Source organism: Coregonus lavaretus (genome assembly GCF_964263955.1).
Source record: "Coregonus lavaretus genome assembly, chromosome: 9".
Classification (NCBI taxonomy): domain Eukaryota; kingdom Metazoa; phylum Chordata; class Actinopteri; order Salmoniformes; family Salmonidae; genus Coregonus; species Coregonus lavaretus.
Window position 1 is genome coordinate 18,984,401 of NC_139996.1, and position 19,313 is coordinate 19,003,713.

The 19,313-nt window shown below is 44.7% G+C and overlaps 1 protein-coding gene across 1 annotated transcript; it reads right to left on the reverse strand.

The window, feature by feature from the left end:
- Positions 1-568: 568 nt before the first annotated feature.
- Positions 569-10,034, reverse strand: endouc (endonuclease, polyU-specific C). The gene is made up of 8 exons (XM_084168548.1): positions 9,738-10,034; positions 9,238-9,309; positions 8,500-8,599; positions 8,026-8,137; positions 7,568-7,689; positions 6,578-6,690; positions 3,746-3,896; positions 569-2,122 (listed from the first exon to the last, which is right to left on the reverse strand). Exons 1-8 carry the CDS (start codon positions 9,746-9,748, stop codon positions 1,862-1,864), a joined length of 942 nt encoding a protein of 313 aa, XP_084024674.1. The 5' UTR covers positions 9,749-10,034; the 3' UTR covers positions 569-1,861.
- Between the last annotated feature and the right edge of the window lie 9,279 nt (positions 10,035-19,313).

The window sequence follows — 19,313 nt, forward strand, 5'->3', positions numbered from 1 at the left end:
CTTTGCAAGGCTTGCAGTTAGCCACTGACTCCTTCCAAACCACTCATTGTTGAATTTGTGATTTCCAACTTGTTGTGTAATGTTTATGTCCAATGGCCAATGAGCACCGATACATTTTATCTATAATATCTCATCATATGAAAAGGATTGAAAAGGATTTCCCAGTAGATTTGACTTGATTCATGACAATGACTGCTTGTCAAGCTTGCTAGCTAAGATTTTGAAAGTATGACGTTGACATGATCAGTCCAATCAAAGCTATGGTAGATATAATGTGATTTGATGTCATTTTATCTATGGCCAATGACCTTCTTGGATGGGCACTTCTAATGTAAATCTATGGCAGCACCCAAGGGGCTTGAATTTTCGAGCTCTCCCTATAGATTTTGTGGGGACGTAGTTTCCCCATGAGTGACAGAACACAGAGCCAATCACGGCGCAACTAGAGAACATTACCAACCCCATACGCTCTGTATTTTCCGCTGGCTGCCCCACCACCACAGAAAGCACTGAGCTGGGCTGAAACGCCTGCATGTTGGAGCTGCCTTACTCAAGAAAGCAAAAAAGAGACCATTTGTGTATGCGGCTTTATTAACTCAATTATTTTATTTTTTTACATTGTTTGCAAACTGATATGTGACACGTAGTTATGCCAAAATAACATGCAAAACAGGCAACAACAAAAAAATAAAAAACCTGCCCTGAATGACAGGTCACCACTGGTTAACTCATACCCAAATAATGTTGTTGACTCATCCTATATTCACGTTTGTGGCCAAAGCATAAATTGGAGAGAAAAAAACCCACTTCAAAAACCTCACCTCAAACATCTCAAACAGACGTTTAAAAAATGCTTGCTATTTCATCATAGAGGATGTCATCCTGAGGAGTATGAGCTGGCCAATCAGCAGTCTACTTGCATGAATATTGTTAATAACCAGTATACACCCATTCTTTTGTTATGGTAAGCACACACCATTCCAACACAGAAAAGCTGCTTTTCAACATACTTAATTACCATTTATTGGAAGGAAAACTATTTCACTCATATTGTACTTAATTATAGGTCATATTTAATAGAAATCGGGAAACACCAGACAGTTACTTTAAAGGGTAAATGACAGAAAAAAGTTAATAGTAGCATATACTAACCAATTGCATAAGTAAGCTAGCCTATTCATAACTGGCTGTTCATGACTGCACATATGGAGAATGCAATAATACATTGACCAACGTTTGACTTGGTAATGCACATTTTATTACAGTATGGGCTACTAGATGCATGAGCACATTTGGAAAATGGTAGAATGACTTGTATTGAAATCATTATTGCCTTGACATAGGCACTTAAAAAAGCCTACACATTGGCTAAGCAGGTGTCCAGATGGGCAATGCATGTTGGGAAGGGCCATATTTCCAGAATGCTTAATACAGACTTCATGACATGGCTTATAAACAAATTACTTTGATATAAATGGTTTATTTAAATGAGGCACAACATGTGCAGTTTCCATTACAATGAGTCACTGCTGTAGTGCTGTTGAAATCGGACAGTGAGTTAAACTTCTTCTGAAACATGTTCTTTACCTTAACTTTTCAACTTGTAGGAAAACATCAGACTTTACAACACAAGTCCATAGTTTTATATCTTACACATGCATGCCCTGCATATCAGATGTGTCCATTTATGTTCCTGTTGTGCAGATTACACAGTGCAGTCAGCTAAAGAAAGGTTATGTGGCGTAGGGCTAATTGTGAAGCAAACTGGCCTGGTTAAATGCCCAGTCCAAAACAGTGTGTGTGTGTGTGTGCAGTCTTATTCATATATCTATGCTTGTGTGCGTGCGTTTGATGCCTCCAACTACAGGTGCCTGTTGTTGCTGCTAAGCAGTTTGGGGTAGGCCGTCCCGATGGAGCGCCCATGCCTGACCACCACCACCTCCAGCTGACATTCGTCAATGTTGACCACCACCGTGGTGCTCCGATGTGTGTTGATGAGGAAGATGATGGTGTAGAGGGCCATTTCAAACTCCGGACTGGCCCCCACGAAGGCACTGCCCACCGGCTTCACCAAACCGTGCCAGCTGAACTGGAGGTTCAGGACGTGGTCATCTTGGTCAGGCTGTGTGTGTGTGAGTAAGTGAGAAAGAGTGGGGGACATCTTTGTTAGACAAAAGTAAACTATATAATTCATTAAGTTGGTTTGTGTGGGTTGGGAACAAGCATAAGTTAACATGAGGTAGACATGTTTGAAGCTGCAGTGAGAGAGTGTAGGTTTTGAGATCACTCTGCTCTTGTCCTTCTAGATCTGTCTGCTGCCTTTGATACTGTGAACCATCAGATCCTCCTCTCCACCCTCTCCGAAATGGGCATCTCCGGCGCGGCTCACTCCTGGATTGCGTCCTACCTGACCGGTCGCTCCTACCAAGTGGCGTGGCGGGAAGCTGTCTCCGCACCACGTGCTCTCACCACTGGTGTCCCCCAGGGATCGGTTTTGGGCCCTCTCCTTTTCTCCCTATACACCAAGTCACTTGGCTCTGTCATATCCTCACATGGCCTTTCCTATCATTGCTACGCTGACGATACACAACTAATCTTCTCCTTTCCCCCTTCTGATCACCAGGTGGCGAATCGCATCTCTGCATGTCTGGCAGACATATCAGTATGGATGACGGATCACCACCTCAAGCTGAACCCTGGCAAGACGGAGCTGCTCTTCCTCCCCGGGAAGGACTGCCCGTTCCATGATCTCGCCATCACGGTAGACAACTCCGCTGTGTCCTCCTCCCAGAGTGCGAAGAGCCTAGGCGTGACCCTGGACAACACCCTGTCGTTCTCCGCCAACATCAAGGCGGTGACCCGCTCCTGCAGGTTCATGCTCTACAACATTCGGAGAGTGCGACCCTGCCTTACACAGGAAGCGGCGCAGGTCCTGGTCCAGGCACTTGTCATCTCCCGTCTGGACTACTGCAACTCGCTGTTGGCTGGGCTCCCTGCCTGTGCCATTAAACCCCTACAACTCATCCAGAATGCCGCAGCCCGTCTGGTGTTCAACCTTCCCAAGTTCTCTCACGTCACCCCCCTCCTCCGCACACTCCACTGGCTTCCAATTGAAGCTCGCATCCGCTACAAGACCATGGTGCTTGCCTTTGGAGCAGTGAGGGGAACGGCACCCCTGTACCTTCAGGCTCTGATCAGTCCCTACACCCAAACGAGGACATTGCGTTCATCCACCTCTGGCCTGCTGGCTCCCCTTCCTCTGCGGAAGCACAGCTCCCCCTCAGCCCAGTCAAAACTGTTCGCTGCTCTGGCACCCCAATGGTGGAACAAGCTCCCTCACGACGCCAGGACAGCGGAGTCACTCACCACCTTCCGGAGACATTTGAAACCCCACCTCTTTAAGGAATACCTGGGATAGGCTAAAGTATTCCTTCTAACCCCCCCCCCCCCCCCCCCCAAATTGTAAAGTGGTTATCCCACTGGCTATAGGGTGAACGCACCAATTTGTGAGTCGCTCTGGCTAAGAGCGTCTGCTAAATGACGTTAATGTGCCCTTGAGCAAGGCACTTAACCCTAATTGCTCCTGTAAGTCGCTCTGGTTAAGAGCGTCTGCTAAATGACTAAAATGTAAATGTAAATGTAATGTCAACGCAATTCAAAGTAAAGGTAATTTTGATCAATCATCTCAAAAACAATATGGCAGGCACATGTTACATGCTTTGAAAAGGGCTGTTAGGACTCTTACTATGTCATGGTCCCTGGCTTTGTATCCCTTGTAGTCCAAATTCCTGCTCTTCTCCTGCAGGTAGAACTGGACCCAGTTATGGAAACCGGCAATCTCATTTCCGAATTTAGTCTCTCCAACGAACACATGCTCAAATCCGCACGAGTCCTCACTGTCAAATGAACAACAGTCTGGGATAAGACACATTTCACACAAAGTAACAAACTCAAATTTGTGGCGGGAATTCCAATGGGAAATCCCAGTTCTATCAAACTCCAGAAATGGTGGTCAAAATGTTCCTCAATAAACAGCCAAACTGCTGGAGAGAAGCAGTGAACAAGTGGCAGATATGGTCCACATCTTCTGGACATAGAAAAAATACTGGTGAGCTGCAATTACAACAATAAACAGATCATTAAATATATCATTAGATAAGGACCCACTATTTATCATACTTAGAGCAATATCAGAAAGTTTCCATAGTGGTGGATAATGTAAAAAGTGGCTCATTACCCCACTCTCTCCTACAAATCAACACATGTAGGATCTAGTGAGCAAAATTGTGTTGGAAAAAACGTCTAAAATACATATTTTCCGGACGTTGAAATCTGGTTCATTTTCGGTTCTGAATGAAAGTTGAAAAGACGTATTTTCCGGATGTTGAAAATACAAACTTTCTGGATGTTGAAAATACGTATTTTCAGGACCGAACATAATTTCACATATACTATATCTACATGTCAATGAAGAAAGCATATCACATTCAAAATAATTATTTCCAATTAAAGTAAGAATCATTTCTTAAACTAAAGATTGCAGTATGGAATATTTATTATTGTCCCCATCTTTCACTTGTGCTTACTTTAGCCTTTTTAAAAGCTTTAAAAGTCTTCTGACAAAACCAACAGAACACTTCAACAACATTCTCAGTAACGGTTACAGAAACGTTTTACTTGCTATGAACCTAATGTGTTTTTTTTAAATCTACCTTAGTTGAATGAAAGTTGAATGTAAGTCGCTCTGGATAAGAGCATCTGCTAAATTACCAAAATGTAAATGTCAAAATTAACACTTGCTCCGCCCCCAAACAAGACCAAATTTGGTCGGTCTGGACCAGACCAAATCTAAACCAATCATAAACATCTATGTTTCACAAGTTTGGACAGCAGAGTACAGTACAGTAAAGTGCAATACAGTAAGGTACAGTAAAGTAGAGTTCAGTACAGTAGGCTACAGTACAATAGAGTATAGTCAAGTACAGTATAGGGGTGTGAACGTTTAAATACTTCAATTGTTAAACGAAATTGGGATCCTTAACGTTAACAAAAATCCCAAACTGAAAAACTACACTTTTTAATTTTATTTAATTTTAAACCAAATTTTAATCGCAGTGCAATTATCACAAAACATTATTATCTGTGTTATAGCCTAACTAGACGATAGGCTATAAAGGCCTGGGGAAAGTTGTGTAATATAAATAAAACCCTAATTTCTCTCCCTCGCGCTGGCTCGCCTGGGGGTGTATTCATTATGCCGATTCTAACATGGAAGCAAACGGAACGGGAAGGGACCTACCTGCATTTGTCCAATAGAAACTCTTGTTTTAGTTGCAAAACGTTCCATTTTGCAACTGTTTGGACTAATGATTACACCCCTGCTCTTTCGCTTCGCTAATGATGCGAGTGTGTGTTCAGTCTTCGGTCTGTTGCGTGTAGAATATCCTAGCCTATTCATTGATGATAGGCCTTGCTTTACTAGGGGGGAAACACCCTATTCATTACCAGTGTTGGGGAAGCTACTCTGAAAATATAGTTTACCAAGCTACTAATTACTTCATACTGGAAGAAGTTAAGCTACACCAAAGCTACCCTTAAGAAAAATATAGTTTACTTAACTAAAGTTACTCTGAAAAAAGTTGTTCACTACATCCAAAATACTTCATGATAAAATATTATATCTGAACTCTAAAATGTCATAGACTACAAATTGCAAGAACAGTTCACACTGAAGATGTCAGATGTTAACAGAACATTTAATTTAGCCTATTAAACACACAAACTATAATTCAAGTGAGAATTAGGCAGGTCTGATGCCGAAAAATGAGATTTTTGCCTATTTCACCCATGTTTTATTTTTTGTAAACCAGTAGTGTAGTTTCAGTAGTTAACTCCACCACTACATTGCAGAAAAGTAATGAACTACTGAAAACACAACCAAGATTTGAATTTAGTTCAATTGTTTTCTCTGATGCGTATGTGAAATTTCAGAACTCGTCTTCTCTCCTTTTACAAATGATTTGCTTTTTGATTTGAGGACATTCTATTTTTTTGCCATGAGCCCTTGTTCCCTGTGTACCATGTCATATTTAATTATCCTTTGTGCATTCCTTTGATAGTATGTTGTTTATTGCAGTACTAGCATACGTTGTACCTTGTAACAACTGCAACATGTTTTCTGTTGCAAAACGTTTCGCTATTGTCACGATGCTGAGTTAAGGGACGGTAAACGGAGCGCTCGTAGAGTGTCATCCTTTTATTAAACTTATCACACTATACGTTCTCAAAAATAAGCAAAAAGAGACCAGCACCAAGTGACTTACGTGCCGTGAACACAATAGCAGACAAGCACGAACAATGATCCACACACAGGTGGATGTGAGAGGTGCCTAAATACTATCCCCAATCAGAGACTAACTCTAGACAGCTGTCTCTGATTGGGGATCATCAACCACCCTTAGTATTCATGTGAGGGCTTGAATGTGGTCCTACCACTCCCCCTAGTGGAAATAAGGCCTACCCACAGTCAAACCTTCACAGCTATGGTGTGCACTAATGAATACTCCCCAATTCTTACCCTCCACTTCTGTCTCTGTGGTAGAGGCGGAACCAGATGGTGTACAGCTGACCCTTGAACGTCCTCAGGTCTGAGTGGGACTGGCCCTTGCTAACTAGGTACCTGTGGGCACGCTGTGGGAAAAACATACAGAAATAAATTCACCAAGTGACACACACACACCAAACTCCTCTCTGTCCATATTGTCAATGTGAGATGTCACAATGACCAATAGTCTTAAAACACAGACAAAGGACACTGTTAAATCATTTATGCATGATTATGCATAAGAGGGCATACTCCTGTTTAGGATTTACAGAAATGTTGTTGTACTTGCCTGTTATAATTTTCTTAGAAATGTTAATCTCAAAATGATACATTGTATTATACACATTTTGAACATGTGTCCCCACAGGCTGTAAGGTCTTTATTTGAGAAAAGGCCCCAGCCAAGACAGCATGCCAAGACTTCCCAGATGTTTTAGATGTACTGCATTGTTCCCTGTGTTTTTCTCCTAACATCGTGGCCAGGGGCATCCAAGAACAGAGTGTGACAGGAAGAGCCAATACTCCCTCTGGACTTTGGTTTCACAGAGTAGCTACTGACCTTGAGTGGAGCATGGGAGCCCACTCACAAACACTATTTTCAGGCAAACTCAAAAGCATTTATGCATATAGCTTAGGGTTGGGAATTGCCAGGGACCTCACGATACTTTGGTGCCGATACGATTTGTATTGCGATTCTATATGTATTACAATTCTATATGTATTGTGATTCGATGTTCCAAACATATTGCTCACTATATGTCTGCTGCAGAGGAACAAGAGAGAACCATGAGAAGACAAGCTTTTGAGAAAAAAGTGTTCAGAACATGTTCCAAAAAAAAAAAAAATTCTGCTAAAATAATATTGCAATACTTGTGAATCGAACCCCAGCCACGCTCATAACAACGGAGCCACACAGGACCACTATACCAATTGTAGGCAATTTAGGTGACATGTTCTGCTGTACCTTCATGACCTCTGTGTTCAGAATGGCATCCAGGAAGAGATTGTTCTCTGTGACCTCCTCTGGGCTGACACGCTCTGCCACGCCTGTTGACCTCTCATAGTTGTCCAGGAGCTTCATGAATCCTGCAGCGGAATGTCGTTGAACACATCAAAGAAGAGATTGAAAGTCACAGAAAGTCATTAGAATGGCATTTGAAAGTAACAGAAAGTAATTTTAAAGTAATTCTAAAGTCTCAGAAAAACACAAACATAATTACATTATTTTACATTTACATTTTAGTCATTTAGCAGACGCTCTTATCCAGTGCGACTTACAGTTAGTGAGTGCATACATTTTCATACATTATAACATCAATGTTTGTGTCTATATGAGACTACTTCAGTTCACTACTATGTTCAGTTCATATAGTCTATCCTAACAATTTGTTTCCCAATTTTGATGTAGTCACAGATACTTACGGGAGAAGGTAGTAACGGTCTTCAGTTTGTTCTCATTGACATTGGAGAAGAGAGGCGATGAGGCATGGTCCCTGGCATGGTTACTGCCTTGGGAGACATAGCCAGCTTTGCCCTGGAGTGGACGACACATACAAATACACCAACAACTAAACACTTCCCTCGTCAAAATAACATAGGCTAGGCCTTCTTCTTATGAGATGTAATTCAGTACAAGGACCTGAGTTTTTCCTGAGCAGGCCTACATCTTAGGGAGGGGTATTTCAGTAGGGACTGGAATTTGTTCTTAGCAGGCCATCTTAGGAGGGACATTTCAGAGGTTTTCCTGTCCAGGAGGCCTACTTATGAGGTGTAAATTAGGGCCAGGAGTTTGTTCCTGTCCAGGTCCTAGTTATAGCCTGTAACTAATAATGGAATGTGTGTCAGGTAAGGTGGTCAGGGAAAACTCTAGTCATGGGGGCCCTAGTCATATCCCACCTGCACAGAGATGGTGTAGTCAGTCCCAGGCTTCATGCGGTTCACATCCAGCTTCCAGAGCTCGTTGAAGAGGTCTGACAACTCCTGGTTTATTGCCTGACTACAACAACAGGAGAGCAAAACATTTTTTATAATAAAGTGTAATAATTATGTTATAAGTATATAATAATCAAGTATAGAAATATTGTAATAACCAGATCAGTAATGTCCATGTAAACAATAGTTATCAAGGCTTTTAAATCCATGTTGAACCCATCATGATTCTGAATGAAGCAACAGTAAACTGTGATCTTGTTGGTTTGGCCTCTCCTCTACCCTATCCTAGTAGGCCTACATTGTGGTTGGTTTTGTTTTCCTTAAAACTGCCTATTGTAAAAGCGTTTTGGGGTCTGATAAAAGGTACTATTAAAATACTATGTATTTTTAGTACATCTCTAAAAACGCTGACCCTTGAAAGCAGTCATGAACCAATACCGTTTCTCTATTTGGAGTCTGTTAAAGATTATGAATCCAATTTCATTGCATTTGCTTTTAATTTTGACTTCTATTATTATTGTATAATACAGAATATCTTGTGAATATTTTAGGATTATCCACATTCATACAATTATAACAGTAACTGCAAGGTAATTGGATGGTTTAAACTAAAGGCTACATTGGACTGGATTATGTGCTAGATTATCAGCAACACAGATGAACAGTAGAGTGAGCAAACATCATCTCCAGTGATTCACATACCTTGCTGCATCAAGAGGGGGGAACACCACTGCCAGCAAAATGACAAGGAATCCACAGCCACGCAGAGCAGACCTGTAGATTACACAATTAACACATTTTAAACATAATATTGTGGTAACAGATTTCCATAGAAAGATTTTAAAACATGGATGCATGCAATTCCTTTCCTAAATCGAAAAAGAGAAAAAAACTCAAAATGAACTGATTGACTCCATGGTCAATCAAAAGCCTATTGACAATAACTATTGAAAGATGTTGGTTATGCATGCAGTGCATGTTTTTGACTTTTCTCACTGCTCTATGGCAATAACATACATAACAACATCCTTCATAAATTACGCTATGGAGAACAGAACAGAGTGCCTGAGGCAACATTCTCAACTTGTTGAGACATGGTTCAGTCAGTGAGGTTTTTAAATTCATGCAGTGAAAGTTATGCCCAGATTCTAAAAAACAGTTTCAGAGTATAAACTATTATGTAAAATAAAACGTTATCTTACCGTGGTTCCATAGTACCTCCAAATGTAGGCTTTTGATAGTTTACAATTTTCGAGGTCCAAAGGTATGCTACTTGCTGTGCTGTGTTTAGATGTGTCTAAAACGATCTACTCTGCCACTCCACCCAAAACACTTTATCAACAGTCGACAAAAAATACAATGTCACGAACTGCGCGTGCGCATAGAAGAACAAACTGTGTAGCAAATGGCTGTGGTAGTAAGTAGGCTACAGCCAATGTACTCTTGCATTTCTGTTGAAAATAGTCACAACAGCAAATAATTTTTGGGGACTGGTCATTAATTTTTATTCACATAACAGGCCTCTTAAAGAGCCCCTATGCATAAATCGCTCCTCCATTTCCAGTTGCTAAACTTCTAATAGTTCGCCTAATTTCAGTTTATGTGACAAAACAAGAAAGTATAGTGTAGAGAATTAATGTACCATCTAAACCGCTGTGAAATATCTTTACCATAACCAAAAATATATTATTTTCAGCTGTTTGAAGCTGGTGTACGAAACCAAAAGTCAAAGATGCAAAAACGGCGCTCCTAGTGGCCAGGGAATTTAATGCAGGCACACTTAAATCCGTTTGACCTCATTTTTTTTTTTTTTTTTTTTTATTTAACCTTTATTTAACCAGGTAAGCCAGTTGAGAACAAGTTCTCATTTACAACTGCGACCTGGCCAAGATAAAGCAAAGCAGTGCGATAAAAACAACAACACAGAGTTACATATGGGGTAAAACAAAACAAAGTAAAAAATACAACAGAAAAAAATATATATATATACAGTGTGTGCAAATGTAGCAAGTTATGGAGGTAAGGCAATAAATAGGCTATAGTGCAAAATAATTACAATTAGTATTAACACTGGAATGATAGATGTGCAAGAGATGATGTGCAAATAGAGATACTGGGGTACAAATGAGCAAAATAAATAATATAGGGATGAGGTAGTTGGGCGGGCTAATTTCAGATGGGCTGTGTACAGGTGCAGTGATCGGTAAGGTGCTCTGACAACTGATGCTTAAAGTTAGTGAGGGAGATAAGTGTCTCCAGCTTCAAAGATTTTTGCAATTTGTTCCAGTCATTGGCAGCAGAGAACTGGAAGGAATGGCGGCCAAAGGAGGTGTTGGCTTTGGGGATGACCAGTGAGATATACCTGCTGGAGCGCATACTAAGGGTGGGTGTTGCTATGGTGACCAATGAGCTAAGATAAGGCGGGGATTTGCCTAGCAGTGATTTATAGATGGCCTGGAGCCAGTGGGTTTGGCGACGAATATGTAGTGAGGACCAGCCAACAAGAGCGTACAGGTCACAGTGGTGGGTAGCATATGGGGCTTTGGAGACAAAACGGATGGCACTGTGATAGACTACATCCAATTTGCTGAGTAGAGTGTTGGAGGCTATTTTGTAAATGACATCGCCGAAGTCAAGGATCGGTAGGATAGTCAGTTTTACGAGGGCATGTTTGGCAGCATGAGTGAAGGAGGCTTTGTTGCGAAATAGGAAACCGATTCTAGATTTAACTTTGGATTGGAGATTCTTAATGTGAGTCTGGAAGGAGAGTTTACAGTCTAACCAGACACCTAGGTATTTGTAGTTGTCCACATACTCTAGGTCAGACCCGTCGAGAGTAGTGATTCTAGTCGGGTGGGCGGGTGCAAGCAGCGTTCGGTTGAAGAGCATGCATTTAGTTTTACTAGTGTTTAAGAGCAGTTGGAGGCTACTGAAGGAGTGTTGTATGGCATTGAAGCTCGTTTGGAGGTTTGTTAACACAGTGTCCAATGAAGGGCCAGATGTATACAAAATGGTGTCGTCTGCGTAGAGGTGGATCTGAGAGTCACCAGCAGCAAGAGCGACATCATTGATATACACAGAGAAAAGAGTGAATGCAACCAGAGGAAAAAAACTCTTGACCACCTTTACTCCACACACAGAGACACATACAAAGCTCTCCCTCGCCCTCCATTTGGAAAATCTGACCATAATTCTATCCTGATTCCTGCTTACAAGCAAAAACTAAAGCAGGAAGTACCAGTGACTTGCTCAATACGGAAGTGGTCAGATGACGCGGATGCTACGCTACACGACTGTTTTGCTAGCAGACTGGAATATGTTCCAGGATTCATCCAATGGCATTGAGGAGGATACAATCTCAGTCACCGGCTTCATCAATAAGTGCATCGACGACATCATCCCCACAGTGACCGTACGTACAGTGGGGAGAACAAGTATTTGATACACTGCCGATTTTGCAGGTTTTCCTACTGTAGAGGTCTGTAATTTTTATCAAAGGTACACTTCAACTGTGAGAGACGGAATCTAAAACAAAAATCCAGAAAATCACATTGTATGATTTTTAAGTAATTAATTTGCATTTTATACATTTACATTTACATCATTTAGTAGACGCTCTTATCCAGAGCGACTTACAAATTGGTGCATTCACCTTATAGCCAGTGGGATAACCACTTTACAATGTTAAAAAAAAAATGTTTTTTTGGGGGGGGGGTGGGGTAAGGGGGGTAGAAGGATTACTTTATCCTATCCCATGTATTCCATAAAGAGGTGGGGTTTCAAATGTCTCCGGAAGGTGGTGAGTGACTCCGCTGTCCTGGCGTCGTGAGGGAGCTTGTTCCACCATTGGGGTGCCAGAGCAGCGAACAGTTTTGACTGGGCTGAGCGGGAACTGTGCTTCTGTAGAGGTAGGGGAGTCAGCAGGCCAGAGGTGGATGAACGCAATGCCCTCGTTTGGGTGTAGGGACTGATCAGAGCCTGAAGGTACGGAGGTGCCGTTCCCCTCACAGCTCCGTAGGCAAGCACTATGGTCTTGTAGCAGATGCGAGCTTCAACTGGAAGCCAGTGGAGTGTGCGGAGGAGCGGGGTGACGTGAGAGAACTTGGGAAGGTTGAACACCAGACGGGCTGCGGCATTCTGGATGAGTTGTAGGGGTTTAATAGAACAGGCAGGGAGCCCAGCCAACAGCGAGTTGCAGTAATCCAGACGGGAGACGACAAGTGCCTGGATTAGGACCTGTGCCGCTTCCTGTGTAAGGCAGGGTCGTACTCTCCGAATGTCGTAGAGCATGAACCTACAGGATCGGGTCACCGCCTTGATGTTAGCGGAGAACGACAGGGCGTTGTCCAGGGTCACGCCAAGGCTCTTCACACTCTGGGAGGAGGACACAACTGAGTTGTCAACCGTGATGGCGAGATCATGGAACGGCAGTCCTTCCCCGGGAGGAAGAGCAGCTCCGTCTTGCCAAGGTTCAGCTTGAGGTGGTGATCTGTCATCCATACTGATATGTCTGCCAGACATGCAGAGATGCGATTCGCCACCTGGTTATCAGAAGGGGGAAAGGAGAAGATTAGTTGTGTGTCGTCTGCGTAGCAATGATAGGAGAGGCCATGTGAGGATATGACAGAGCCAAGTGACTTGGTGTATAGCGAGAATAGGAGAGGGCCTAGAACTGAGCCCTGGGGGACACCAGTGGTGAGAGCACGTGGGGCGGAGACAGCTTCTCGCCACGCCACTTGGTAGGAGCGACCGGTCAGGTAGGATGCAATCCAAGAGTGAGCCGCGCCGGAGATGCCCAGCTCGGAGAGGGTGGAGAGGAGGATCTGATGGTTCACAGTATCAAAGGCAGCAGACAGGTCTAGAAGGACAAGAGCAGAGGTGAGAGAGTTAGCTTTAGCAGTGCGGAGAGCCTCCGTGACACAGAGAAGAGCAGTCTCAGTTGAATGACCAGTTTTGAAACCTGACTGGTTTGGATCAAGAAGGTCATTCTGAGAGAGATAGCAAGAGAGTTGGCTAAAGACGGCACGCTCAAGAGTTTTGGAGAGAAAAGAAAGAAGGGATACTGGTCTGTAGTTGTTGACATCAGAGGGATCGAGTGTTGGTTTTTTGAGAAGGGGTGCAACTCTCGCTCTCTTGAAGACGGAAGGGACATAGCCAGCGGTCAAGGATGAGTTGATCAGCGAGGTGAGGTAAGGGAGAAGGTCACCGGAGATGGTCTGGAGAAGAGAGGAGGGGATAGGGTCAAGCGGGCAGGTTGTTGGGCGGCCGGCCGTCACAAGTCGCAAGATTTTATCTGGAGAGAGAGGGGAGAAAGAAGTCAAAGCATAGGGTAGGGCAGTGTGAGCAGGACCAGCAGTGTCATTTGACTTAACAAACGAGGATCGGATGTCGTCAACCTTCTTTTCAAAATGGTTGACAAAGTCATCCACAGAGAGGGAGGAGGGGGGGAGGGGGAGGAGGATTCAGCAGGGAGGAGAAGGTGGCAAAGAGCTTCCTAGGGTTAGAGGCAGATGCTTGGAATTTAGAGTGGTAGAAAGTGGCCTTAGCAGCAGAAACAGATTAAGAAAATGTAGAGAGGAGGGAGTGAAAAGATGCCAGGTCCGCAGGGAGTCTAGTTTTCCTCCATTTCCGCTCGGCTGCCCGGAGCCCTGTTCTGTGAGCTCGCAATGAGTCATCAAGCCACGGAGCTGAAGGGGAGGACCGAGCCGGCCGGGAGGATAGGGGACATAGAGAGTCAAAGGATGCAGAAAGGGAGGAGAGGAGGGTTGAGGAGGCAGAATCAGGAGATTGGAGGGAGAAGGATGGAGCAGAGGGAAGAGATGATAGGATGGAAGAGGAGAGCGTAGCGGGAGAGAGAGAGCGAAGGTTGCGACGGCGCATTACCATCTGAGTAGGGGCAGAGTGAGTAGTGTTGGAGGAGAGCGAGAGAGAAAAGGATACAAAGTAGTGGTCGGAAACATGGAGGGGAGTTGCAGTGAGATTAGTAGAAGAACAGCATCTAGTAAAGATGAGGTCAAGCGTATGAGCCTTGTGAGTAGGGGGGGACGGTGAGAGGGTGAGGTCAAAAGAGGAGAGGAGTGGAGTGGAAAGAAGGAGGCAGAGAGAAATGAGTCAAAGGTAGACGTAGGGAGGTTGAAGTCCCCCAGAACTGTGAGGGGTGAGCCATCCTCAGGAAAGGAACTTATCAAGGCGTCAAGCTCATTGATGAACTCTCCGAGGGAACCTGGAGGGCGATAAATGACAAGGATGTTAAGCTTAAATGGGCTAGTGACTGTGACAGCATGGAATTCAAATGAGGAGATAGACAGATGGGTCAGGGGAAAAATAGAGAATGTCCACTTGGGAGAGATGAGGATTCCTGTGCCACCACCCCGCTGACCAGATGCTCTCAGGGTATGCGAGAACACATGGTCAGACGAGGAGAGAGCAGTAGGAGTAGCAGTGTTTTCAGTGGTAATCCATGTTTCCGTCAGCGCCAAGAAGTCGAGGGACTGGCGGGTAGCATAGGCTGAGATGAACTCTGCCTTGTTGGCAGCAGAACGACAGTTCCAGAGGCTGCCTGAGACCTGGAACTCCATGTGGGTGGTGCGTGCAGGGACCACCAGGTTAGAGAGGCAGCAGCCACGCGGTGTGAGGCGTTTGTATAGCCTGTGCGGAGAGGAGAGAATAGGGATAGACAGAGGCATAGTTGACAGGCTACAGAAAATGGCTACAATAATGCAAAGGAGATCGGAATGAAATGAACTAAACATCTGGGAAAGGAGAGAGCGGGGCCTCCCTCACCACAACACCCAAATTTAACTCTCCCAACTTCCACCTCAGAAACTATAATTGTTGTAAACTACAGTGGTTCAATGTTTTCTAGGAATAGACTAACTTAGTTTATTCAGCTAGCTAACTTGGTACAGTATTCTTCCGTGAAAATCGTCCAGGGTACCTAGTCATAAGACGCCACAGCCAGCTAGCATGCCGGACTCCAACAACACGGTTTAGCACCAATACTCGGCCACAACAAACCACCAGTGTGTCAACACGCCAAGCAGATCATTTGTGTCCGTGTCTAACGTTGTGGGTTAGTCCCGACAGCTTGAGCGAGTCCGTCGTCAACTTACTCAGCCAGTTAGTTAGCTAGAATAGTTAGCATACTAGCTAGCCATTGCTTTCAGACAAAGAAGAAACCCCTCCTTTCACAGCACGAACACACAGAGAGAGCCAAGCTAACGAATTCCTTGTCCCGAATTCCTTGAACGACTCTGGCTACCAATATGTAAAAACAAAACACAAATGTAGGTTATAACTTACCCCTAGCAGCTACTGTTAGCTAGCCAAGTGCAAAGCTAGCCACTGAATTGACTCAGCCAGTTCGCGTCTGTTCGCTAGGTCGTTCCAGCTATTGTTTACTAGTAGCTATCCAGGTAGCAACAAGCTAGCTAAATTTCAAGCACAGTAGCCACTTACTACCTAACGTTAACGGTTCAGACAATGAGGTTAGAAAACAGCTGAATGGTAGGTATTATTGTATGTAATTATTGTAGGCAGCCAGCTGGCGTAATTACAGGCACTCTCAGGCGTGAAACAACTATACCGTTGCTAATAGTTGCCAGTAGCTACCCGCCAGCTAGTCCAGGTAGTGGGTTAGCTAGCTAGCTTCGTGCTTCACCGGGCTCAGCCGAATACAATACTAACCTACAATAATTACATACAACAACCCATGACATAAGTATTTGATCACCTACCAACCAGTAAGAATTCCGGCTCTCACAGACCTGTTAGTTTTTCTTTAAGAAGCCCTCCTGTTCTCCACTCATTACCTGTATTAACTGCACCTGTTTGAACTCGTTACCTGTATAAAAGACACCTGTCCACACACTCAATCAAACAGACTCCAACCTCTCCACAATGGCCAAGACCAGAGAGCTGTGTAAGGACATCAGGGATAAAATTGTAGACCTGCACAAGGCTGGGATGGGCTACAGGACAGTAGGCAAGCAGCTTGGTGAGAAGGCAACAACTGTTGGCGCAATTATTAGAAAATGGAAGAAGTTCAAGATGACGGTCAATCATCCTTGGTCTGGGGCTCCATGCAAGATCTCACCTCGTGGGGCATCAATGATCATGAGGAAGGTGAGGGATCAGCCCAGAACTACACGGCAGGACCTATTGAGGGGAGGATGGATGGGGGCCATGTGTCGCGAGATCTTGGCCAACAACCTCCTTCCCTCAGTAAGAGCATTGATGATGGGTCGTGGCTGGGTCTTCCAGCATGACAACGACCCGAAACACACAGCCAGGGCAACTAAGGAGTGGCTCCGTAAGAAGCATCTCAAGGTCCTGGAGTGGCCTAGCCAGTCTCCAGACCTGAACCCAATAGAAAATCTTTGGAGGGAACTGAAAGTCCATATTGCCCAGCGACAGCTCCGAAACCTGAAGGATCTGAAGAAGGTCTGTATGGAGGAGTGAGCCAAAATCCCTGCTGCAGTGTGTGCAAACCTGGTCAAGACCTACAGGAAACGTATGATCTCTGTAATTGCAAACAAAGGTTTCTGTACCAAATATTAAGTTCTGCTTTTCTGATGTATCAAATACTTATGTCATGCAATAAAATGCAAATTAATTACTTACAAATCATACAATGTGATTTTCTGGATTTTTGTTTTAGATTCCGTCTCTCACAGTTGAAGTGTACCTATGATAAAAATTACAGACCTCTACATGCTTTGTAAGTAGGAAAACCTGCAAAATCGGCAGTGTATCAAATACTTGTTCTCCCCACTGTACATATCCCAACCAGAAGCCACGGATTACAGGCACATCCGCACCAAGCTAAAGGCTAGCGCTGCCGCTTTCAAGGAGCGGGACACTAATCCGGACGCTTATAAGAAATCAAACAGGCAAAGCATCAATGCAGGACTAAGATTGAATCCTACTACACCGGCTCTGACACTTGTAGGATGTGGCAGGGCTTGCAAACTATTATGGACTGCAAAGGGAAACCCAGCAGCGAGCTGCCCAGTGATGCGAGCCTACCAGACGAGCTAAATGCCTTTTATACTCGCTTCAAGGCAAGCAACACTGAAGCATGCATGAGAGCACCAGCTGTTCCGGACGACTGTGTGATCACACTCTCCGATGTGAGCAAGACCTTTAAACAGGTCAACATTCACAAGGCCGCGAGGCCAGACGGATTACCAGGACGTATACTCAGAGCATGCGCGGACCAACTGGCAAGTGTCTTCACTGACATTTTCAACCTCTCCCCGACCGAGTCTGTAATACCTACATGTTTCAAGCAGACCCTGTGCTCAAGAAAGCGATGGTAACCTGCCTAAATTACCGCCCCGTAGCACTCACGTCGGTAGCCATGAAGTGCTTTGAAAGGCTGGTCATGGCTCACATCAACACCATCATCCCAGAAACCCTAGACCCACTCCAATTTGCATACCACCCCAACAGATCCACAGATGACGCAATCTCAATCGCACTCCACACTGCCCTTTCCCACCTGGACAAAAGGAACACCTATGTGAAAATGCTGTTCATTGACTACAGCTGGACAAAAGGTTCAACACCATAGTGCCCACAAAGCTCATTACTAAGCTAAGGACCCTGGGACTAAACACCTCCCTCTGTAACTGGTTTCTGGACTTCCTGACAGGCCATCCCCAGGTGGTAAGGGTAGGCAACAACACATCTGCCACGCTGATCCTCAACACGGAGGCCCCTCAGGGGTACGTGCTTAGTCCCCTCTTGTACTCCCAGTTCACCCACGACTGCTTGGCCAAGCACGACTCCAACACCATCATTAAGTTTGCTGACGACACAACGGTGGTAGGCCTGATCACCGACAATGATGACACAGCCTATAGGGAGGTCAGAGACCTGGCAGTGTGGTGCCAGGACAACAACCTCTCCCTCAACGTGAGCAAGACAAAGGAGATGATCGTGGACCACAGGAAAAGGAGGGCTGAACACGCCCCCAGTCACATCGACGGGGCCGTAGTGGAGCAGGTCGAGAGTTTCAAGTTCCTTGGTGTCCACATCACCAACAAACTATCATGGTCCAAACACACCTAGAATGTTGTGAAGAGGGCACGACAACGCCTTTTCCCCCTCAGGGGACTGAAAAGATTTGGCATGGGTCCCCAGATCCTCAAAAAGTTCTACAACTGCGCCATCGAAAGCATCCTGACCGGTTGCATCACCGCCTGGTATGGCAACTGCTCGGCATCCGACTGTAAGGCGCTACAGAGGGTAGTGCGTACAGCCCAGTACATCACTGGGGCCAAGCTTCCTGCCATCCAAGACCTACAGTATATACTAGGCGGTGTCAGAGGAAGGCCCAAAAAGCCATCAAAGACTCCAGTCACCGAAGTCATAGACTATTGTCTCTGCTACCGCACAGCAAGTGGTACCGGAGCGCCAAGTCTAGGTCCAAAAGGCTCCTTAACAGCTTCTACCCCCAAGCCATAAGACTGCTGAACAATTAATCAAATGGCCACCCGGACTATTTGCACTGACCCCCTCATTTTATTCTTATTTATTATTGTTTTTTTACACTGCTGCTACTCACTGTTTATTATCTATGCAGTCACTTTACCCCTACCTACATGTACAAATTACCCCGACTAACCTGTACCCCCCCACATTGACTCGGTACCGGTACTGGGTTGCAGCTGGTCCTGGGGGTCCTGGAAACCCAGGTAGGTCCTCAGCTGGCGGGCTGCATAGAGAGACGCCCGGGAGAAGACCTCAGACTGGATGTCCCTCTGCCTCTGGAT